At 38.6% G+C, this 24,422-nt stretch overlaps 2 protein-coding genes across 3 annotated transcripts; one reads left to right on the top strand and one right to left on the bottom strand.

Annotated features, from left to right (window-relative positions):
- Window positions 1-91: 91 nt before the first annotated feature.
- rpgrb (retinitis pigmentosa GTPase regulator b) lies at window positions 92-23,107 on the bottom strand. 2 transcript variants are annotated; one of them, XM_048173495.1, is made up of 17 exons: window positions 22,972-23,107; window positions 22,270-22,395; window positions 22,081-22,173; window positions 14,783-14,845; window positions 13,673-13,831; window positions 13,392-13,541; window positions 12,123-12,281; window positions 11,879-12,034; window positions 11,641-11,765; window positions 10,140-10,331; window positions 9,825-9,975; window positions 9,088-9,185; window positions 8,570-8,629; window positions 3,048-3,275; window positions 2,890-2,938; window positions 1,135-1,232; window positions 92-842 (listed from the first exon to the last, which is right to left on the bottom strand). In XM_048173495.1, exons 1-17 carry the CDS (start codon window positions 23,000-23,002, stop codon window positions 651-653), a joined length of 2,130 nt encoding a protein of 709 aa, XP_048029452.1. In that variant the 5' UTR covers window positions 23,003-23,107; the 3' UTR covers window positions 92-650. The 2 variants fall into 2 exon arrangements, with proteins under 2 accessions (XP_048029452.1, XP_048029451.1); XM_048173494.1 differs by lacking the exons at window positions 92-842; window positions 1,135-1,232; window positions 2,890-2,938; window positions 3,048-3,275 and adding an exon at window positions 4,870-8,299.
- On the top strand, window positions 16,359-21,437 carry LOC125257068 (neurotrophin receptor-interacting factor 1-like). The gene is made up of 2 exons (XM_048173497.1): window positions 16,359-17,914; window positions 21,225-21,437. Exons 1-2 carry the CDS (start codon window positions 16,790-16,792, stop codon window positions 21,225-21,227), a joined length of 1,128 nt encoding a protein of 375 aa, XP_048029454.1. The 5' UTR covers window positions 16,359-16,789; the 3' UTR covers window positions 21,228-21,437.
- Window positions 23,108-24,422: the final 1,315 nt, after the last annotated feature.

Here is a 24,422-nt window from a genome sequence, read left to right as displayed (position 1 = left end):
CTATCTATCTATCTATCTATCTATCTATCTATCTATCTATCTATCTATCTATCTATCTATCTATCTATCTATCAAAAAGAAAGAGACACAATTTTAAGTTGATGTTTAATTGTATCACGTCAAATACAAAGCATGTGAGATGATTCTTACAAAAAAAACCCATTTATGATAAAAAATTGTCACATTACCCTGAAATTTTAAATATATAAAGTGCACAGGTGCTTTGAAAAAGTCTTTCATCAAATGTAAATAAATAGGTATAAAAACACACATACATATATTTCTAGATATACGTCACATATTGGTAAATTTACTCCCCGGTAATGACTTTGAGAATGCATTTGATAAAAAGTTGTACAAATCAGACACTGCAAACATATAAAGGAAAAAAAACAACCATACAACGTAGTACCAAAACATTAGCTCACAGCTAGACTTAAACTCCCAAACTCAGTTTTCAGTTAAAGCTTGTTATTTTCTGTGGTCTGCTTTGCAGCACAAGGCACAGTAACATTACCACCACCAACACCAACAGGATGTTGGTTTGTTAAATTCCGATTCTGCTACTTCCAGTTTTTGTTAAAAGTCCCCTTTTTCAATTCAGAAGGTGGTTTCAGCATAAACAGCATGTCAAACCCAGCTGAAAGGTATCAAAGCAGATTGCAAGTGGCTGAACGCGATCGATTGGATGCTGTGGTCGGGTCTCCTGTATGTGTTCCACTGCTGGATCTCTCTGGCTCTCGAGTCTCTGAGATCTGAGGTGGACCGTCAGCTGCTGGTTTGCCTGAAGCAGTGCTCGCTGCTTGATTGCCTTTGGTGGGAGATCTCTTAAAAAGAGAAAGCTGAAAGTAGGAAAGAGGAAACTGATCAAAGTGCAAAGTGTTTATGCATGATTGTGAGGTGGTTGCTTGCTACTTTTTATAATAAAGATTACACACACAGAATTCTAAATTGTTCATAGAATTCTAAATGTTGATTGATTAATCGTTCTGCTTTTTATGTTTCTATATGTACATGTGATTCACTGTATGTTGATGATAGAAATGCTTTGGCAATACTTTGTAACAATTAGCATGCCAATAAAGCACTTTCAATTGAAATGAATTGAGATTAAAAGGGTTGAGTGGTAAATACCCTGTTCTTAGAGCCAAAAAGAGTTTTAGGTTTGTCTTCTGTAACTCCATTCCTCTCTGACTGGGTCTCCTCCTTTATAAGGGTAGCAGGATCAGAATCTTCACAATTCACAACAACAAAAAAGAGAAAGGTAGAAAAAAGCTGCTTATAATCCATGTACATTACATTTATGTTCACCAAGTTATATTTTAGTCCAGTGCAATCACTTTCTACCTAATCATACACATGCTGCACCATAAAAGTTAAAGACGTATTTCGAAATTCACGACCGGAAAATCATTGATGGTATCATATGATTTGCTACTTGCTGGTCTTTTGTGGGTGGTATTAGGGGAGGGGCGTTCTCATTCTAGACAGCATTTGATTGGACAAAAATCTGTGTAGTGCAGAATGAGTCATCGATATGTTTGGTCTGTTTTATACATTTTTAATATGTAAAAGTGACTTATGTTAATGTTTTTGAGTAGACTAGCATATAGATATGGAAGTTCATTTCAACCTCGGAATAATATAAAAAGGTAACTGTGACTTTTTATCTCATAATTCTGACATTTGTCCTTGCAATTATACAATTTGGATTTTTTCCTCATGAATTGCGAGTTTATATAATTTTTTTTTCTTTTATGTTTTTTCTCAGAATTCTGAATTAAAGGGTTAGTTCACACCAAAATGAAAATTCTGTCATTAATTACTCATCCTCATGTTGTTCTACACCCGTAAGACCTTTGTTCATCTTCAGAACACAAATGAAGATATTTTTGATAAAATCCGATGGCTCAGTGAGGCCTCTATTGCCAGCAAGATAATTAACACTTTCAAATCCCCAGAAAACTACTAAAGACATATTTAAAACAGTTAGTTTGACTACAGTGGTTCAACCTTAATATTATGAAGTGACAAGAATACTTTTTGTGCGGCAAAAAAACTAAATAACGACTTTATTCAACAATATCTAGTGATGGGCGATTTCAAAACATTGCTTCATGAAGCTTCGACGCTTTTCGAATCTTTTGTTTCGAATCAGTGGTTTGGAGCATGTATCAAACTGCCAAAGTCACGCCCCCCAGTGGTGAACCATTGAAATTTCGAAACACTTATAATGTAACAAAGCCTCGTTTACTGAAATCACGGCAGTTTGATATACGCTCCAAACCACTGATTCGAAACAAAAGATTCGTAAAACTTCGAAGCTTCATGAAGCGGTGTTTTGAAATCGCCCATCAGATATTGTTGAATAAAGTCGTTATTTTGTTTTTTTTTGGCGCACAAAAAGTATTTTCATCACTTCATAACATCATGTGACACTGTAGTCACATGAACTGTTCTAAATATGTCTTTAGTAGCTTTCTGGGCATCTGAAAGTGTTAATTATCTTGCTGTCAATGCAGGCCATGAGGGTGAGTAATTGACAGAAATTTCATTTTTGGGTGAACTAACCCTTTAACATCTCTCAATTATTTTTTCACAGAATTCTGCAGGTGTACACAGTCAGGTGTCCAGAATTTCAAGAAAACAGTAGTTTTCATAGTCAGAACTATGAGATATAAACTTGCAATTGTGAGAAAAAAAGTCACAATTAACTTTTTTTAATATTTTTATTCTTTGGAAGAAATAAGCTTCCATATAAAGATGACCTCAACACTTACAGTCATGGACTGAAAGCCACAAAACTCTATTTTTGGTTTTCTTTGGGTCTGTATGGGTATTTAAAAATGAAAGGGCACTGAAAACAACAACAACAACAAAAAAACTAACCTTTCATTGGTCCATCAGGGACAGATGCTTCTTTTATAATCTGCTTTTTCTGTAGGAGTAAGAAAATTACATCACACAAAGTAATCAAAGCAATAGAGCAGTGACACTAAAGCAGTATGTTAGTACTAAATTAGTCTAAATGAAAGGCTTCATGGCACCTGTATGTCTGGCTCTGTAATGCTTTGCTCCTGCTCCTCTGTCTCTTTTCTCTTCTCATCTGAAATATCTTCCATCTCCTCACACTTTTCCCCTTCTTTTTCCTCTGAATGTTCTTCCTCATCCTCTTCTTCTTCCCCCTCCTCCTCCTCCTCATCATCTTCTTCTTCCTCATCATCATCTAAATATTCTTCCTGCTCATCTTCTCCATTCATCTCATCTGTCCGGAGCTGGAGAGATCGATGGTGGTTGTGCGAAAAGTGAGAAAAGACATCATCAGTGACTGAATGAGTGACTGTGAAACAAAAAGAGGGTTGAAGGAACTAGAATGGCAGGAGAGGGTTCAATATTAGTCAGGCAGTTTTTTTCATTTTAAAATTAACAAACTACATGTATAATCAAACATAAATACATGACAAGGGATCTATGTAGGAGGACTAAAAAACGACCAGCTCTACAGAGAGAGAGAGAGAGGGTGCAATAAAAGGGCAGCCTCACCTGTCCAATGAAGGGTTTTCGGATTTCTGCCTGATTGCAACTGCTTTGCAATTTTGGAGATATCTCATATGGCTTTCTTTGTTTGCATGATTACAATTCAAATGGAAATTTGCTTACTATGCTGCTGAAATTCTCAAGTTTCTATCTAGATAGATTCCTGTAAACATTATCATGCAATAGGTAGTTTTCTTTATGTAAATCATACAGAATGTTATCTTTAAAGTCACTATGTTTGGATAATACAGAAGAGGATTAGGGCCAAGCAATAATTATAAAAATAAAACTATCTCGAGATTAAAGTTGTTAAATTTCGAGAAAAAACTTGTTAAATTTCGAGAAAAAAGTCAAGATAAAATGTTGAGAATAAACTCGTTCAATTTCGAGAAAAAAGTCGAGATAAAATGTTGAGAATAAAGTCATTAAATTACGAGAACAAATTCGTTAAATTATGAGAAAAATGTTAAATTTCGAGAAAAAAGTCAAGATAAAATGTTGAGAATTAACTTGTTAAATTTCAAGAAAAAAAATCGAGATAAAATGTTGAGAATAAAGTCATTAAATTAAGAGAACAAATGTTAAATTATGAGAAAAATGTCGTTAAATTTCGAGAAAAAAGTCGAAATAAAATGTTGAGAATAAACTCATTAAATTACGAGAAAAAACGTTAAATTTCAAGAAAAAAGTCGAGATAATATGTTGAGAATAAACTCGTTAAATTATGAGAAAAAACGTATTAAATTTCAAGAAAAAAGTCGAGATAAAATGTTGAGAATAAAGACTAAATTACGAGAACAAATTCGTTAAATTTCAAGAAAAAAGTCGAGATAATATGTTGAGAATAAAGACATTAAATTACGAGAACAAATTCGTTAAATTTCAAGAAAAAAGTCGAGATAATATGTTGAGAATAAACTCGTTAAATTATGAGAAAAAACGTATTAAATTTCAATGAAAAAGTCGAGATAAAATGTTGAGAATAAAGACATTAAATTGCGAGAACAAATTCGTTAAATTTCAAGAAAAAAAGTCGAGATAATATGTTGAGAATAAACTCGTTAAATTATGAGAAAAAACGTATTAAATTTCAATAAAAAAGTCGAGATAAAATGTTGAGAATAAAGACATTAAATTACAAGAACAAATTCGTTAAATTTCAAGGAAAAAAAGTCGAGATAATATGTTGAGAATAAACTCGTTAAATTATGAGAAAAAACGTATTAAATTTCAATAAAAAAGTCGAGATAAAATGTTGAGAATAAAATTAAATTACGAATTTGTTCTCATAATTTAACGACTTTTTTCTCGAAATTTAACAACTTTAATCTCGAGATGGTTTTATTTTTTTATTATTGCTTGGCCCTAATCCTCTTCCGTAGGATAATGATAAAACAACACATAGGTATTAATTTAAAAAAAAGATGCAAATAGTTACAAATAAATGAAAGTTTATTAGCTATTAAATGTAAAATAAATACATAAAATAGTTCACAGAAAAAGCACAAGGGCAAAATTTTAACTAAATGCTACTTAATGACTTTTTTTCATTTATTTTTCTTCCAGTCATAAAGATCATTAGCTGCCATTTTATTTTACTTTACTTTTTGTATGAGTTCTGACTTAAAGGCATCTTTAAATGTGCCTAGTATGTATTTGCAAGAATTTAAAGTCGATAGTGCTGATTGAAGGTCATTGGCAAATCAAGCATATTTGTTAATCAGATGCATATATCCTAAGGCACATCATGAGGTCTTCATTACTGCATGGGCATATCATTACTTAGGAAAACATTAATAAATAAAAGATTGAAAATTAAAAATACATTTAGTAAGAATGTCATGGGCGAAATTGCAAGAATAATAATGGTGAAATAAAAATATTTAAAATATATATCACAAAAGCAAGAAGCAAGAAAGAACATAAAAGCTATGTATGAAAAGGCATGTACATAATACTCAGGAAAAGCAGATAGAGGTTATTTTAAATTGAGGTATTGAGGTAGAACATCATCCCAAAACTGCTGAGGCTCCTGGGACTCATCGTCTGACTGGTGTTTTTGTGCTCGGGCCCGTTTGGCTTTTGTCTGCTGTTTTGTTGTTTTCACATTTGACTTTTGCTTGATGGATTCAGAGGCTTTTTCAGGTTTTCTTTTGGCCTTTTCTTTTTCCTCCTCCTCTTCTTCATCACTCTCCTCTTGATCTTCTTGTTTGTCCTCCTCTTCTCCCTCCTCATCCTCTGCTTCTTCCATCTCCTCTTTTTCTTCGGACTCTTCCTCCTCTGCTTCCTCTTCTGCTTCTTCGTCATCTTCCTCATCACCTTTACTTTCTTCTTCTTCTTCCTCTTCGTCTTCGCTCTTCTGCTCTTCTTCTTTTTCGTCTTCACTCTTCTGCTCTTCTTCCTCTTCATCTTCGCTCTCCTGCTCTTCTTCCTCTTTATCTTCGCTCTCCTGCTCTTCTTCCTCTTCATCTCCACTCTCCTGCTCTTCTTCCTCTTCGTCTTTACTCTCCTGCTCATCTTCCTCTTCATTTTCACTCTCTTCTTTACTTGTTTCTTCTTCCTCTTCATCATTCTGACTCGTTGCTTCCTCTTCATTGCTTTCGCCCTCTTCCTCATCCTCTTTAATTTCCTCACTTTCCTCCTCCTCCTCCACTTCATTATCATCTTCAGTCTCGCTTTCCTGCTTTTCTGAATCTTCTTCACTAGTCTTATCACCATCTTCATCCCCTTCATCTTCAGTCTCACTTTCCTGCTTTTCTGAATCTTCCTCCTCTTCTTCACTTGTCTTATCACCATCTTCATCCCCTTCATCTTCAGTCTCACCTTCCAGGTTTTCTGAATCTTCCTCCTCTTCTTCACTTGTCTTATCACCATCTTCATTCCCTTCATCTTCAGTCTCACTTTCCTGCTTTTCTGAATCTTCTTCACTAGTCTTATCACCATCTTCATCCCCTTCATCTTCAGTCTCACTTTCCAGTTTTTCTGAATCTTCCTCCTCTTCTTCACTAATCTTTTTACTATCTTCATCTTCCTCAGCACTGTCACTTTCCACATCATTTTCTTCCTCATCCTCGCTATCTTTCTCCTCCGACTCCTCATTCTCTTCATCTGATTCATCCTTTGACCTCTCACTTTTGCTCTCTGTCTCTTCAACTTCGCTCTGTTTGCTTTCACCCTTTTCTGCTCCACTCTCCTCTTCACTTTTTCTACTTATCTCACTTGTTTCTTCTTCCTCATCTTCTATTCCATCACTCTCCTCTTCCTCAGCCTCACTCTCTACATCCTCAGTTGCCTCACTTTTACTTTTCTCCTGCTCTTCCTCACTTTCCTCATCCTCACTAGAAGCTTTGATCGTTGTATCGTTGTCAACCTCAGAATCGTCATCGTTTGCTACATTGTCAAGGGTCTTGCTCTCACTTTCTTCCTCACTCTCATCCTTTCTATTCAACAAACCCTTGCTTTCCTCCTCCTCCTCCTCATCGGATTCCTCTCCTCCTTCCTCCTCACTTCTTCTATATGTTCCCACCTCAGAATGTGCCTCGGTTTTGGACTCAATGCTGCTTCTTTCCAAGTCCCCATCTGAAGATCCTGCTTCTGTCTTAATGTCGATGGTGACGGCCGTCCTCCTGGCTTCTCTAGTCTCCTCCTGTCTTGAAACTTCATCGGACTCACTCAGGGACGAAACATCAGACAGAGTTCTTTGTTTTGAAAGAGGTTTTGGCATCTTTCGCGGTGTGGACTGGGAAAGGAACTGACTGACTGCCGACTCTCCAAGTAAACAAGCAGGACTTCCCATTGCCACATCTTGGAGAAAAGATGTCACCTTGATGAGAGGATTTTCCTTCATTTGCTCAGACTCTGATGCCGATTCAGATTTGGAGGCAGCTTCGGAGACAATGGTAGGCCCTTTTTTTGTGTTTTTCAACTTGTCCTCTACTAGTAATTGGCTTTGTTCTGCTCTTGATTTCTTTGTCTTCTTTGCAGAAACATCTTCTTGGCAGGACTGTTGTGAAGTAGTGGAGATCTCTTGTATCGTCTTACCACTTTTTGAGTCTTTTTTTGAATCTGACTTTTTACTCTGTGGGACCAAATTTTTGTTTTCTGTCTTAGCAGCATTCGTTTCACCTTTCACCCCCCGAGCTTTTGGTAAAACCTCTTTTGAGATCTTCTTACCTGTTGGGTCTTGGTCCTTATGAGTGGTCTGTTCGAGATGATGTTCAACAACAATTATGGGTTTCATTTTTACTTCCTTTTCTTTCCCCACAACTTGTTGAGGCTGGCTTCTGACTTCCAATGGACGATCTTTGGGTTTTGCTTTACCTGCTCCCTCTTGGTTTGGTTTTGTTCTTCCTTTTGATTTTTGAGCAAGCTTCTCGCTTTCAGCCTCTTGATTTGGTTGGGCTTTTCCTGTTGATTCTTTTTTAACTTTATCCTTTGACTTTATCACTTCTGTGTGTTTGGATTCAGCTCTGCTTATGTCCATCCCCAATCTGGTTTTACTTTCACCAGCTTGGTGATATGCAGGCTTTCTGTTCTCCAAAGCGATAAGTACATTTTCCTTATCATGACCATGTCTCTTAGGGCTCTTGTGGGGCGTCCCTGACCCAAGACTGTCCCCAACTACTGAGCTACCACTCGGGCTTCTGAGCAACTCAGTGGGAAGAGCTTTGCGAGCCGAAAGCTCCGCCCTCTTACTATAAGGGGCGGGGTCACTATGCCTTCCCTTCTCCTTACCGTGCTCTTTCACAACCTTAACCTTCTTCTATTCCAGGAAGCAGAGGATAAAAAGAAGGAAAGTGTTAGAGAAACTAATAAACATGCAGAGCAGGCTGAACGAGAGCAGAATGAGCTTTAAGGCTGCAAAGCAAATGAGAAGAATGAGTCAATGAAGAGAAGAGAGAGAACACAAGCATAAAGGGGAGGTCTAAATGAGTGCAGCCCTTTGAAAAAATGTACAATTTTTTTCTCCTAAACCGTTGTTTGGCCATCTAAATAGCAAATTTCTTGAACAACAACCCAGGTGAGCGTTTACCTTCTCCATAGGAGACAATGTGAGGGTCTTGTCGCTAGGGTCCATCTTGATTATGTGAGTCTGAAATCAAAGAAACTTTTGCATTAGTCTTGGAAGCTTTAAGTCTTTTATACCAGCAGTTCACAACTGGTTTTTCTACATGACCCAGATTTTACATCAAATGGCAACTCAAGACAGTACCAAATGTAACATGTATTTATTGGAGTCTGGCATTTTCTTTTCCCCTTTTAAAAGTCGATTTATTTTGCTATGCTAACTATTCATGATTATTTGATTAGTTATTATTTGCATTTAGCATTGTTTTATCCCTGCTGTCCATGACCCTGTTAGAACGAACCGCCCGTTATGAAACACTGTTTTATTGCGTCACACTGTTTTTAGCTTGTTTAAAACAGGCAGCGATTTATCATTAAAAATGACAATAAACCAAAACATTAAATGTCTAATTCTATGTATTTTCTATAGATATTATAAAAGCATGCATGCCTCTTTCATAAGTGATGGTATGCTTGTCCTACCAGGTTTAATAAGTCAGTGGTTTCTCCAAGGTCTTTTACACTCTCAGTATCCTCCACACTGCTTCTGTCATCGAGAGATTTCACTCTCTTTCCCGGAACTTATCGAGAGAGAGAGAGAGAGAGAGAGAGAGAGAAAGAGAAGACATAAAAACCTGAGCAAGACTGTTTTTGATAGAAGTCTCTTATGCTTATTAAGGCTGCATTTATTTGATCAAAAATACAGTAAAACTATGATATTGTGAAACATTATTACAATTAAAAATAAGTGAATTTCTTTTTCTTTTAAAATGTTATTTATTCCTGTGATGGCGAAGCTGGATTTTCAGAATCATTACTTCAGTCTTCAGTGTCACATGATTCTTCAGAAATCATTCTATAAAAGCTGATTTGCTGCTCAAGAAATATTTCTTATGCTGAATGCTAAAATCAGTTGTGCCGCTACATATTTGTGAGGATATCGTGATACATTATACAAGGATTCTGAATAGAAAGTTCAAAAGAACAGCATTTTTTAAATATTTTGTAATAATGTAAAATTCACTTTTGATCAATTTAATGTGTGCTTGCTGAAAAAGCTAATTTCTTTAATCATGCTGACCCTGAACTTTTTAACAGTGGTGTAAAGGAAAATAAATTCATGCATATTCAAAGACTTGTCTTTTTATAAGTGAAAATTGCATTTGTGAATGAGGACAGATATGATTTTCAATACTTCAGTTTTTTGACAAGGCAGTTACTTTTGAGGGTGTTGTGAGGGATCTTTCCAGGTTGTTTTCTGTGGGAGTGACGGATCTGGCTGGGAACAGATAGAGATGTTGCACTCAGCTGATTCCCACCCAAAGCTGGGAGTGTTCGAAACATCTGTCCAAACTGATCTGGTGAACGCTCCTGCAGAAGAAATTGCATCCATATTTAATTAGTTTAGATAATTGTTTGGGAAATATATTATACTAAACATTACCGTAAAATTGTATTGTTCATCTTGAAATACACTTGCACTAGTCCAATTAATAATCAGTTGCAGTAATTTTGATCCATTAGGATTGACCCACCCGTTCTCTGCGTCTGACCCGAGCCGAAAGACTCCTGTTTAGGGTGGTCTGAATGTGTGTATCCCCAAGTAGTTCAGTACAGGACTTCTCAAAGTAGTCTTCTGTGACGTCATCTTCCTCCAAAATCAAATCCTCCAACCTTTCAGCCCTGGGCTTTGCCAAAACAAGCATGTGACACCCACCACAAGTAACCTGAAAGCACAGACATTGTTTACAGATGCCATGAAATCAAAATAGAGTTTTGTGGCTTTTAGTCCATATTGATATATATGAAATGACAATACTAACTTTTAGCAGATTAATACATTTAGACTACCATTCAAACATTTTAGGTCAGTACGATTTTTAAATGTTTTTTAATTGTCTTATGTTCACCAAGACTATATTTATTTTCTCAAAAATACAGTAATATTGTGAAATATTATTACAATTTAAAATAACTGTTTTCTATTGTAATATATTCAAAAATCTAATTTATTTCTGTGATGGCAAAGCTGAATTTTCACCAGCCATTTCTTCAGTCTTCAGTGTCACATGATCTTTCAGAAATTATTCTGATATGCTGATTTGTACCTCAAAAGATGTTTCCTATTATTATCTGGATTATTTTAATTTTTTTTAAGTCTTTACTGTCACTTTTGATCAAGAAAATGCATTCTTGCTGAATAAATGCATTAATTTCTTCCAAAAAAAAAAAAAAAAAATCTTACTGACCCCAAAATTTTGAAAAGTAGTGTAACTTTTTTCAGTCTTTTTCTACGGAAGAGCATTAGGGCCAAGCAATAATAAAAAAATAAAACCATCTCGAGATTAAAGTTGTTAAATTACAAGAAAAAACTCGTTAAATTTCGAGAAAAATGTCGAGATAAAATGTTGAGAATAAACTCATTAAATAATGAGAAAAAAGTCGTTAAATTACGAGAACAAATTCGTCAAATTACGAATTTGTTCTCATAATTTAACTTTTTTCTCATAAATTAATGACTTTATTCTCATAATTTAATGACTTTATTCTCAACATTTTATCTCGACTTTTTTCTCGAAATTTAACGACATTTTTCTCATAATTTAACAAATTTGTTCTCGTAATTTAGCGACTTTTTTCTCGTAATTTAATGACTTTATTCTCAACATTTTATCTCAACTTTTTTCTCGAAATTTAATGATTTTTTTCCTCGAAATTTAACAACTTTAATCTCGAGATGGTTTTATTTTTTTATTATTGCTTGGCCCTAATCCTCTTCCATATTTTTCTGCTGTAAAAAATGGATTTTTTTTGTATTAAAAAAGTAAATAAAAATGTTCTCTCTATAATTAAAAATAAAATTAGGAAATGAAAGCAATAAAAAAGGGCAACTAATTTGATATGACTAAAGCAGGTCAACAGGTTAATGAAAAATATATTGGTCAAACCATTTCAAAGTCGAAGGTTTATACATCTGATAGAGATAAAATGTATCATATATTGTTTCATAAACAGTAGATGGGCAGTAATACGTACAAAATGTACATGGTAGTAGAGGAATCTCGTACACAGTGTCGGTCTGAACTGGTTGGTGAAGTTTTCTTCTCCAAGCCCCAGTTTTCCATGCCGACCATCACCAAAGGTGTACAAAAGGCCACTCTCTGAAACCAGCACAAATACAAACAGAATCATATATATTTTAGAGGAAATACACAGAGGAAATGATATCACAACACAAAAAATGTTGTCAGGTAGTTTTCTGTGCATGTTTTACCAGTAATCAACGCTGTATGGTTCTCTCCACACTCCACGTGTTTAACTCTGCCCCTCCTGAAATGCTCAACCACTCTGGGTAAACGAGACTCAAATATGAAAGTGCCGTGACCAAGCTGTCCAAACTGACCCAGGCCAAACGAATACACCCCGTGCTCTGTATTACCAAACATGCATAACATTAAGTCTTCACAAAGAAGAAACACGGACAAAAAAAGACTGCAAAGGAAAAGATGTTCTCCTACCCGTAAGCGCCACTGTGTGCCCTCCTCCACAGGACACCTGTACCACCTTATCAGGGATGTTGGTAACCTGTTGAGGCACTTTATGATTGGCTAGCTTCTCTGTGGACAAGCCCAGCTTTCCACTGTCTTTTTCTCCAAATGTGAACAATGCCCCATCCACTGCAACAAATGAAACAAGCATCACCTAGCAACAAGCCAGCCTTCATAGAAGGTCAAATAATGAACATTTTATGAATTCAGTGCCACCATACTGTGCTCTATGAATCATGAAGAAGAAGTAGGAAGGTCATCATAAATTGTCAAAAAGTATGGATTTAAAATGTTGCCAATATTCCAATGTAACACAGTTGAACATAATTCTGATACATTTATTAAATATATCAAGCATTATTAATAAAATAATAATGTTTTAAAAAATTTTGGCATCATTTTATGGTATTCAAATTATTAATTTCATTTAATTTAGAATAAATGTATTTATTGTAATACTATTATTATATGTAACTAGCATAATTCACTATAATAAAGAACACAGTAAATATAAGAGATAATCAATTAAGAGTAAAATAAATTAAATACATACAGTAATTAAAACATTTGGGAAAGATTTTTTGAAAGTCTTTTGTGGTGAACAAGGCTGCATTTATTTTATCAAACAGAAGTACAGTAAAAACTGAAATTTTGTGAAACATTAATACAATTTAAAATAGCTGTTTTCTATTTTGATATATTTCAAAATGTAATTTATTCCTGTGATAGCAAAGCATCATTATTCCAGTCTTCAGTGTCACATGATCCTTCAGAAATCATACTAATATGATGATTTGCTGCTCAAGAAACATTTCTTATGTTGTGCTGCTTAATATTTTTTGGAATATTATTTTGGAAACCGTGATACATTTTTTTCAGAAGTCTTTGATGAACAGAAAGTTCAAAAGAAAAAATTTATTTGAAAAAGAAATCTTTTGTAACATTATAATTGTCTTTACTGTCACTTTTGATCAATTTATTGCATACTTGCTGAATAAAATTATTTTTATTTTTTTCTTAATTGTACTGACCTCAAACTTTTGAAAAGAAAAAAAACTTTTTTACTATTTATGAAAAAATAGTATAATATTATATCATAAAACTAAAATAAAACATTCCAGGATAAATAAAACATGTGAATGTTGAGCATAAAGTTAAACATTTATTTATCCCTGAATATTTTGGTTTGCAATTGGCCATAGTGACATGAGGTAATAATGTCTACAATGGCATACGTACCGGTAACAAAGGCAGAATGATAATATCCACAGGACACCCAGGACACTCGTTTCCCCACAGAAACCTCCTGAGGAGTAAGTGCGTTACTCTCCTTCCCTAACCCAATCTGGCCCTCAGAGTTATCGCCCCACATATAGAGCCTGCCATCCTCTGAGATGACACAAAAATATTTTTACATTACTGTTAATATTTGTCATTACATGTTATGTATGTTATATTTGCCCCACATGTTTTTGTCAATAGACACTGTTGCTGAAGAGCAAATGGAACAGAACTCTTACGCGTCAAGGCAGCCGATGTATTGGAACCAGCAGCGAGCATTTTGATTGGTCCATGTTTGCTGAAGAAGTCCACCAGGTGGAAGGAGGCTCTGTCATCGCAGTCACCAAGACCAAGCTGTCCTTCATTATTTCCTCCAGAGGCATACAGGTTACCACGAGCTGCTCAGTAAAGAAAACAATTATTTAGTTGAGCATAAATCTATAATGTTGCAAATAGTTATCTAGTTTTTTTAAAGAAATTAATACTAGCAAGGATGCATTAAATTAATCGATAGCAACAGTAAAAACATTTATAATGTTAAATAATATAAAAAATAAAACTTTCTATTCAACAACAACAACAAAAAAATCCTGAAAAAATGTATCATGATTTATAGAAAAATATGACACAACTCTTTTTAACACTGATAATAATAAGCAATGAGCACCAAATAAGCATATTAGAATGATTTCTGAAGGATCATGTGACACTGAAGACTGGAGTAATGATGCTGAAAATTCAGCTTTGTCATTACAGAATAAATTACATTTTAAATACATTACAAAACAATTTTATTTTGAATTAAAATAATATTTCACAATTTTAATGCTCAAAAACATAAATCTTACTGACCCCAAATTTTTGAATGGTAAGTGTACTTTTTTATGTTTTGGCCTTTGCATATATAGAGATATCATCATCATCATCATCATCATCATCAAAAAACAACAACAAAAAACAGTATGCTCAGATATTTTAAAAATATTTCTCCAAGTTACTAGCCTTATTCTTGTGCTATGATCAATGTTAAAAAAATATTATCTTATTCCAGTTTAATTTGCAGAGACAATGTTAAATTCCCAGAGAGTTCCCCTGTGTTGCCCTTTCAAAACATTGCTGTTTGTTTCAGTGGTTTGCTGTGGTTTGGCATGTCAACTTCTGGCCTGACTAATGGAATAAATAAATAAATACGAATATGTAAACAATTAAGGTAGAAGTAAATTACTACAAAAAAACAATCAAACAAACCAAAAAAAACCCCCACACATTTCATCTTTTTTTTTTTTTTTTAGCAGGATTGATTTAGTAGACTCAAAAAAACAAAAAGCAAATATTCTGAAAAAACTTACATGTATAAACAAGTGTGTGAGTTCTTCCACAGGCTGCGAGCTTCACACTTTCTGATTTTAGAGCTTTAAGAAAACAAATACAGTCATTGCATGTCAGAAACATGTTGACTAGCATTTATTTTTTTAACTAATCACAATTATACAACCTGGATATATATATATATATATATATATATATATATATATATATATATATATATATATATATATATATATATATATATATATATATGTATGTGTGTGTATATATACACAGTACAGTCCAAAAGTTTGGAACCACTAAGATTTTTAATGTTTTTAAAAGAAGTTTCGTCTGCTCACCAAGGCTACATTTATTTAATTAAAAATACAGTAAAAAACAGTAATATTGTGAAATATTATTACAATTTAAAATAACTGTGTACTATTTAAATATATTTGACAAAGTAATTTATTCCTGTGATGCAAAGCTGAATTTTCAGCATCGTTACTCCAGTCTTCAGTGTCACATGATCCTTCAGAAATCATTCTAATATGCTGATCTGCTGCTCAAGAAACATTTATGATTATTTTAATGTTGAAAACAGTTGTGTACTTTTTTTTCAGGATTCCTTGATGAATAGAAAGTTAAAAAGAACAGCATTTATCTGAAATACAAAGCTTCTGTAGCATTATACACTACCGTTCAAAAGTTTGGGGTCAGTAAGAATTTTTATTTTTATTTTTTTTTTAAAGAAATTAAAGAAATGAATACTTTTATTCAGCAAGGATGCATTAAATCAATCAAAAGTGGCAGTAAAGACATTTATAATGTTACAAAAGATTAGATTTCAGATAAACACTGTTCTTTTGAACTTTCTATTCATCAAATAATCCTGAAAAAAAATATTGTTCACAAATATTTTGTACAATTGTACACATTAAATGTTTCTTGAGCAGCAGATCAGCATATTAGAATGATTTCTGAAGGATCATGTGACACTTAAGACTGGAGTAATGATGCTGAAAATTCAGCTTTGCCATCACAGGAATAAATTACTTTGTGAAATATATTCAAATAGAAAACAGTTATTTTAAATTGTAATAATATTTCACAATATTACTGTTTTTTACTGTATTTTTAATTAAATAAATGTAGCCTTGGTGAGCAGACGAAACTTCTTTTAAAAACATAAAAAATCTTAGTGGTTCCAAACTTTTGGACTGTACTGTGTATATATATATTATATAGTAAAAGTGAATGGCATATATATATATATATATATATATATATATATATTATCAACCTGGATATATGCACTGATATATCGGCCAATAATCGGTATCGGCCGATAAAAGCAAATTTTCACACTATCAGCTATCGGCCGATTTTCGATGGAAATAAATGTTGTGATGTTATTTCCATCAAGAGGTGCATCAATTTTTGGTCAAGAATTTGTGTTGACAATGCAAGAGGTGAGCACTCTGTAAAGTCTACTCCAGCACATCCCAAAGACTTTCAATGAATTTAAGGTCTGGAGATGCCAATTCATGTGTGAAAACGATTCTTCATGCTCTTTGAACCATTCTTTCACAATTTTAACCCTGGTGAATCTTGACATCCTGGAATATGGCTGTGGCGAGGGGGGCGTGGTTTAGCGGGGTCTGCAGCAGGAGGGAGTGTCTGGGGATGTGCGGTGATTGAACGGGTTGAATGTAAATCACGAACACCTGTTTCTCGTTCCAGTAATTGGCGTGGAGACAGGATAAAACGCCAGGAGAAGCAGGAGCGTGGGAGAGAGAGAGGGACTGCTGACAGTCAGACTGAGTGAGCTGTGCTCGTGTCGTGGAGTGAAGCCCGTCCTTGGATGTGGAATTATTGAGTGTGCGTTGCACCGTCTTTTTGTTTATGTGTTTGATATTTTTCTCTGGTGAGAATAAAGACTGTCAGCAGCCCAAAGCCGATCCCTGTCCTCTTCCTTCCCATTACACAAAGAACCTTCATTACACTGGTGCCGAAACCCGGGAAGGAAGACGGAAGCCGCCGCCATGCAGGCAACCTCCGCCGCTGGGACGCCGTTTGCGGACATCATCGCATCCCTCGCGGCCCTCCATCAAGAGCAACATCGGGCCCTGCTAGATCTCCGCCAGGATCAGGAGCGCCGCTTCGAGGCGATTGTCCAGGGCCAGCAGGAGGACCGCGAGAGGTTCCGGAGCTGGATAGACCGGGAGGTTCCCGCGGAGACCAGCGCGGCAGCTGCTGGCCCCTTCCCGCTGCCACTGCAGAAGATGGGCCCGCAAGATGACCCGGAGGCCTTCCTGGACCTTTTTGAAAAGTCTGCCGAGGTGTCAGGTTGGCCCCGGGACCAGTGGCCCATGCGGCTCGTCCCGCTGCTCTCGGGCGAGTCGCAGGTGGCAGCGCAGCAGCTGCCCATCCAGAACCTCCTGGTCTTCAACGACCTCAAGAGGGCCATCCTGCAGCGGGTCGGCCGCTCCCCCGAGCAGCACCGTCAGCGCTTCCGGTCTCTGGAGCTGGGGGAGGCGGGCCGGCCCTTCGTGTTGGCCCAACAGCTCCGGGACTCGTGCCGCAAATGGCTGATGGCCGACGGAGGCGACGTGGAGCAAATGATCGATCGCGTGGTGCTGGAACAGTTCACCACTCGGCTCCCAAAGAAGACCGCCGAGTGGGTCCAGTGCCACCGGCCCACGTCGCTGGATTCGGCCATCCAATTGGCGGAGGACCACTTGGTGGCGTGCCCAGGGGTCGGCGAACCCCTGCCATCTGTCTCTCTCTCTCCCTCTCTTCTTCCCCTCTCTCTCTCTAAACCTGTCCCTCTACCTAGGTCCCGTCCGCCCGGCCCGCCTCGTGTTCCGCCCCGGGGGCGGGGTGGAACGGATTCTCGGCAGTTCGTGGCGCCAAGAGCCCCGCCCAGGGGGGCGGGACTGGCCACCGCCGGGCTGGACCCCGCGCCTGCTTCTCCCCTCTCTCCACGCCAATCATTCGGCCCGTTCTCCGCCACTGGAGCGGCGGGCAGGTCTGGGCCGGCCTGTTGGCGTTGCGGGGACCCGGATCACTTCATAGACCGGTGTCCAGTGATGGAGGTGGGGACATTGATCCGGGTCCCGGACGACCTGCAGGTCGCCCCCGGTCAGGCTGGTCAGTACCAGATACCAGTGAGTATCAAGGGGGGTACATATCAGGCTTTGGTGGACTCGGGTTGTAACCAAACCTCCGTGCATCAAAGCCTGATTTCATCCGGGGCATTGGATACAGGCCGCGTGGTTAAGGTACGGTGTGTGCACGGGGATATCGCGAGTTATCCGTTGGTGTCAGTCGGGATTCTATTTAGGGGTCAAAAGCATAGTGTGGAGGTGGCAGTTAATCCGCACCTCCGGCACCCGATAATTTTGGGGACGAATTGGCCCGCATTTAATAAATTATTGGGACATTTATGCTCGGGTGCCTCTTGGAGTAAATGTACGCGGGGAAAGGAAGTGCGAGTGCAGGCGGGGGAGACTGACCGGGGACCAGTGGTGACTGCCTCAGGGGAACCGAGCGGGATCGGGAGACTGATTCTCTCGGACCGTGATGATTTTCCCCTGGAGCAGTCTCACGATGACACGCTGAAAAATGCGTTTGAGAGGGTCAGCACAATTGACGGTCAGCCTCTCCGGCCTGGACGACCACTAACTTATCCCTATTTTGTGATTATTAAAGATAGGTTGTATCGAGTGACCCAAGACACTCAATCAAAAGAAGATACAACCCAGTTGTTAGTACCAAAGAGCCGCAGGGAAATGCTTTTCCATGCGGCTCACTCTAACCCAATGGCTGGACACTTAGGACAAACAGCGACACTAAATCGCCTCATGACCCGATTCTTTTGGCCGGGCATTCACGAGAACGTGCGCAGGTGGTGCGCGTCTTGTCGTGAATGTCAGCTGGTAAATCCTCCGGCCACTCCAAAAGCGCCTTTGCGCCCCCTTCCATTAATGCAGGTCCCCTTCGAACGAATTGGCATGGACCTCATCGGGCCATTAGAGCGATCAGCGAGAGGCATCGTTTTGCATTAGTCATTGTGGATTATGCAACACGATATCCAGAAGCAGTGGCTCTCCGCAACATTTCCGCTAAGAGTGTTGCGGACGCCCTCTTCAGTTTAATCTCCCGAGTGGGGATTCCGAAAGAAATCCTCACTGATCAAGGCACGGCGTTTATGTCACGTACGCTACGCGAACTGTACGAATTGTTGGGCATTAAATCGATTCGAACCAGCGTCTTTCACCCACAAACGGACGGGCTGGTCGAACGTTTTAATCGCACGCTTAAATCCATGATTCGTAAGTTCGTTCAAGAAGACGCCAAAAATTGGGATAAATGGTTGGAACCCCTGTTGTTCGCTGTGCGAGAGGTCCCGCAAGCCTCCACGGGGTTTTCCCCCTTCGAGCTTCTCTTTGGGCGCCACCCCCGCGGGGTGTTGGATGTCCTAAGAGAGTCTTGGGAGGACGGACCATCTCAATCGAAAAATGAAATTCAGTATGTGCTGGACTTGAGAACAAAACTCCACACTTTGGGGCGGCTATCTATGGAGAATTTGTTACAAGCCCAGGACAGACAGTGCCGGTTGTATAACAGGGGAACTAATCTGCGTAAATTTGCACCGGGAGAGAAAGTGCTCGTATTACTCCCCACGTCAAGCTCAAAATTACTGGCGAAGTGGCAAGGACCATTTGAGGTCACACGGCGAGTTGGTGATCTCGATTATGAAGTAATACGGTCCGACAGGAGAGGGGCACGTCAAATTTATCACCTCAACCTCCTGAAAAAGTGGAGTGAGGCGGAGTCAGTGATGCTGGCGACGGTGATTAGCGGAGAGGATGATCTCGGGCCAGAGGCGAATGTAAAAAAACAATCCCTCGCTCTGGCCCCGGGGGGAGATCACCTTTCGCCCTCACAGCTCACTGATGTTTCCAAATTGCAGGCTGAGTTTGCCGACGTGTTCTCTCCCCTACCGGGCCGTACTGACCTCATTCAGCACCACATCGAGACAGAGCCGGGCGTGGTGATTCGCAGCCGGCCGTATAGGTTACCTGAACACAAAAAAAAAGTGGTTCAGGCAGAATTAGAGGCAATGCTTGAAATGGGGGTAATAGAGGAATCCAGCAGTAACTGGGCGAGCCCGATAGTTTTGGTCCCCAAAACAGACGGCTCAGTGCGGTTCTGTGTGGATTATCGCAAGGTGAATGCAGTGTCGAAATTCGACGCGTATCCAATGCCGCGTGTGGACGAATTGCTTGACCGGCTCGGTACAGCTCGCTTTTATTCGACACTGGACTTAACAAAAGGGTATTGGCAGATCCCCTTGTCTCCATTATCCAAAGAAAAGACCGCTTTCACGACGCCGTTTGGATTACACCAATTCGTGACCCTTCCGTTCGGGCTGTTCGGGGCACCGGCTACCTTTCAGCGACTCATGGACAAGATCTTACGGCCCCATGCTGCGTATGCGGCTGCCTATCTGGATGATATTATTATTTTTAGTAATGATTGGCAGCGGCATATGCAGCATTTGAGGGCTGTCCTGAGATCGCTGAGAGGGGCTAGGCTCACGGCCAACCCGAAGAAGTGCGCAATTGGGCGCGTGGAAGTAAGGTATCTGGGCTTCCACTTGGGATATGGACAGGTGCGTCCCCAAATTGATAAGACAGCAGCGGTTGCAACCTGTCCGCGTCCCAAGACCAAAAAGGAGGTAAGACAGTTCCTCGGGCTGGCGGGATATTACAGAAGGTTTGTTCCTAATTATTCGGACCTCACCAGCCCGTTGACTGATCTGACTAAAAAGGATGCACCAGATACGGTCCAGTGGACGGAGCTGTGCCAGCAGGCCTTCACCCAGGTGAAGGCTGCTTTATGTGGCGGGCCGTTACTTCATTCCCCTGATTTCTCTCTCCCCTTTTTGTTGCAGACAGACGCGTCGGACAGAGGGCTGGGTGCGGTCCTGTCCCAGGAGATAGAGGGTGAGGAGCGGCCGGTGCTGTACATTAGCCGCAAGCTCTCTAAGAGAGAGGCTAAGTACAGCACCGTGGAGAAAGAGTGTTTAGCCATCAGGTGGGCCGTCCTCACCCTCCGCTATTATCTCCTGGGGCGGGAATTCACCCTCTGTTCGGACCATGCCCCTCTGCAGTGGCTCCACCGCATGAAGGACACCAACGCGCGGATCACTCGTTGGTATCTTGCTTTACAGCCTTTTAAATTCAAAGTGATCCACAGGCCGGGTGTTCAGATGGCTGTGGCCGACTTCCTCTCCAGAAATGGGGGGGGGGGGGCTGCAGGCCGGACGGCTCCCCGGCCTGAGTCGGGCGGTGGGGGTATGTGGCGAGGGGGGCGTGGTTTAGCGGGGTCTGCAGCAGGAGGGAGTGTCTGGGGATGTGCGGTGATTGAACGGGTTGAATGTAAATCACGAACACCTGTTTCTCGTTCCAGTAATTGGCGTGGAGACAGGATAAAACGCCAGGAGAAGCAGGAGCGTGGGAGAGAGAGAGGGACTGCTGACAGTCAGACTGAGTGAGCTGTGCTCGTGTCGTGGAGTGAAGCCCGTCCTTGGATGTGGAATTATTGAGTGTGCGTTGCACCGTCTTTTTGTTTATGTGTTTGATATTTTTCTCTGGTGAGAATAAAGACTGTCAGCAGCCCAAAGCCGATCCCTGTCCTCTTCCTTCCCATTACACAAAGAACCTTCATTACAATGGCCATGATGTGTCTTCCTACATGGTTGTTTAAGAAATGAAAAGCTACACACTCTATCTTTAAGGGTTAAAAGAACCGTTGCCAAACATATAACATGCTAGAAACATAATAATCAATGTAATAATGATCCATTCATAGATTATTAAGTATTTGCCTATTAAAATCCAAACAGTGACTTTTTTTTTTAATATATATAATATTTTGTATATTAAACAAGCTAATTTGTTAAAATGCTTAACTCCTGCACACACTTCCCCTCTGCTTTCCAGATTAATACAGATTATGGACCACTCCAGATTGGGATTAAGACAATCTATGGCTTTGTCTTGAAAAGATCTCTTTTTTCTTATAGCTACTTACAAACATGCAATTGTCTGTGTAAAACTATATTTTACTGCTGAATAATTCAAAGTCACTCTTCACTATTATTTGATTAACTAAAAAATATATTTTCCAAACAGCTAAATGTGACTGACAGCATTGGAAAATGTGTTCATTTTGTTGAAGTGATTTATCAGCTGTGGATGGCAGACAACATTCAGTACTGCTCTCTCTTGGACTGACAGTCTGTCAGGTAGAGTCGTAGTCGTACCTTTCACACAAGTGGGTTTATTCACAGTGCTCTTTGTTCCGAGGCCCAGCTGTCCCCAGTTATTGCTGCCAAACATAAACAGCTTCCCATTTTCTAAACACAATAGGAATAGTGACAGGATGACTGCATAAAATGATATAATAAGACTTTATTTATATATATGTCCACTAATAAAATCCTAAATCATACCTGTTACCAGTGCTGTGTGCTCATCTCCACAGGAAATTCTCAAAGGTACATCATTTTTTAACCAGAATTTACTGGGGGCGTTGTCTGCGAATTTACTCTTTCCAAAAGTGAAGACAGCTCCGGATTCTAAAACAAAAATTGAAAAATAGAATAGAAATGGCAGTTTTTATGTTTTGTCTTTAATTATTCAGATGACTGCAGTTATCAAATACAAGCTGTCTATATTCTAAAGCATAAAGTATTACACTACATTCTAAACAAATAATCCCGTGTATGATTTTAATTTGAAGTCTCTGGTTCTTTGTACATATACGCAATCAGATGGTTAAAATTAGTTGTTTACTACTTTATAGAAATATTATAGAACAGAGAACGAGAGAGGCGTGACCACATGGCGTGGTTTCCTTGGCGACAGGTAGCCACAAGCGTCAATGAAAGAGCGGGACAGAGTGTTCAATGAAATAAAAAACAAAACACAACGAGCAATTTACAAGTATAAACACGTCGAAATATAATATTCGAAGGGTATAAAAGCAGTTAAGACATATTTACACCAGTAGCTATAACATATTCCACTATGTAGCACCGTTATATAGCCTGCAGGCTAATTATAAACAGCCAAGGCTAAAAAGACACACATGTAGCAACTGAAAATAATAAAACTGTTTACACAGACCACTAATGTACTACATAATATGTTACCAGGGATCTCATCTTCTGTCTCTCCAGCCATCTCCCCCGACTAATCAGCTTATTTACGCTGGGCTCTACGAAGTGTGATCAAGAAGTTTCTAAAATGACAGAAACCTTCCACTCTAGATTTGCTTCCGCGTTGAAGTGTCACGTGTTACTCCTTAGCTCCTCCCTGAGTCGTTTTTCTACTACATGATTTTGCCAAACTTGAGGCGATACGATTATATATATTTATATATAAATGTATTATTTTATATTAATTTATATTTATATAAAAAAAAAAACAAATATTAATTTATGACTGTACATACGATGGCCAGTCACACATCTAGGGAATGAGAATATATACATTGTAAATAATTGTAATATCTCTACGTCTTATTTAACTGTAATATTTTTTACATCTATCTATCTATCTATCTATCTATCTATCTATCTATCTATCTATCTATCTATCTATCTATCTATCTCTGTCTGTCTGTCTGTCTGTCTGTCTATCTATCTATCTATCTGTCTGTCTGTCTGTCTGTCTATCTATCTGTCTATATGTCTGTCTGTATGACTGTCTGTCTATCTATCTGTCTGTCTGTCTGTCTGTCTATCTATCTGTCTATCTATCTGTCTATATGTCTGTCTGTCTATCTGTCTATCTATCTGTCTATATGTCTGTCTGTCTGTCTATCTATCTGTCTATATGTCTGTCTGTCTATCTATCTATCTATCTGTCTGTCTATCTATCTATCTATCTATCTATCTATCTATATATCTGTCTGTCTATATGTCTGTCTGTCTATCTATCTATCTATCTGTCTGTCTATCTGTCTGTCTATATATCTGTCTGTCTGTCTATATGTCTGTCTGTCTGTCTGTCTATCTGTATGTCTGTCTATCTGTCTATCTATCTGTCTATATATCTGTCTGTCTGTCTATATGTCTGTCTGTCTGTCTATCTGTATGTCTGTCTATCTGTCTATCTATCTATCTGTCTATATATCTGTCTGTCTGTCTATATGTCTGTCTGTCTGTCTATCTGTATGTCTGTCTATCTGTCTGTCTGTCTATATGTCTGTCTGTCTGTCTATCTGTCTATCTATCTATCTATCTATCTATCTGTCTATATATCTGTCTGTCTGTCTATATGTCTGTCTGTCTGTCTATCTGTCTGTCTATATATCTGTCTGTCTGTCTATATGTCTGTCTGTCTGTCTATCTGTATGTCTGTCTATCTGTCTATATATCTGTCTATATATCTGTCTGTCTGTCTATATGTCTGTCTGTCTGTCTGTCTGTCTATCTGTATGTCTGTCTATCTGTCTGTCTGTCTATATGTCTGTCTGTCTGTCTGTCTATCTGTCTGTCTGTCTGTCTATCTATCTATCTATCTGTCTATATATCTGTCTGTCTGTCTATATGTCTGTCTGTCTATCTGTATGTATGTCTGTCTATATGTCTGTCTGTCT

Source organism: Megalobrama amblycephala, linkage group LG21 (genome assembly GCF_018812025.1).
Source record: "Megalobrama amblycephala isolate DHTTF-2021 linkage group LG21, ASM1881202v1, whole genome shotgun sequence".
Taxonomy (NCBI): Eukaryota; Metazoa; Chordata; class Actinopteri; order Cypriniformes; family Xenocyprididae; genus Megalobrama; species Megalobrama amblycephala.
This window is presented reverse-complemented; position numbering and strand designations above follow the sequence as displayed.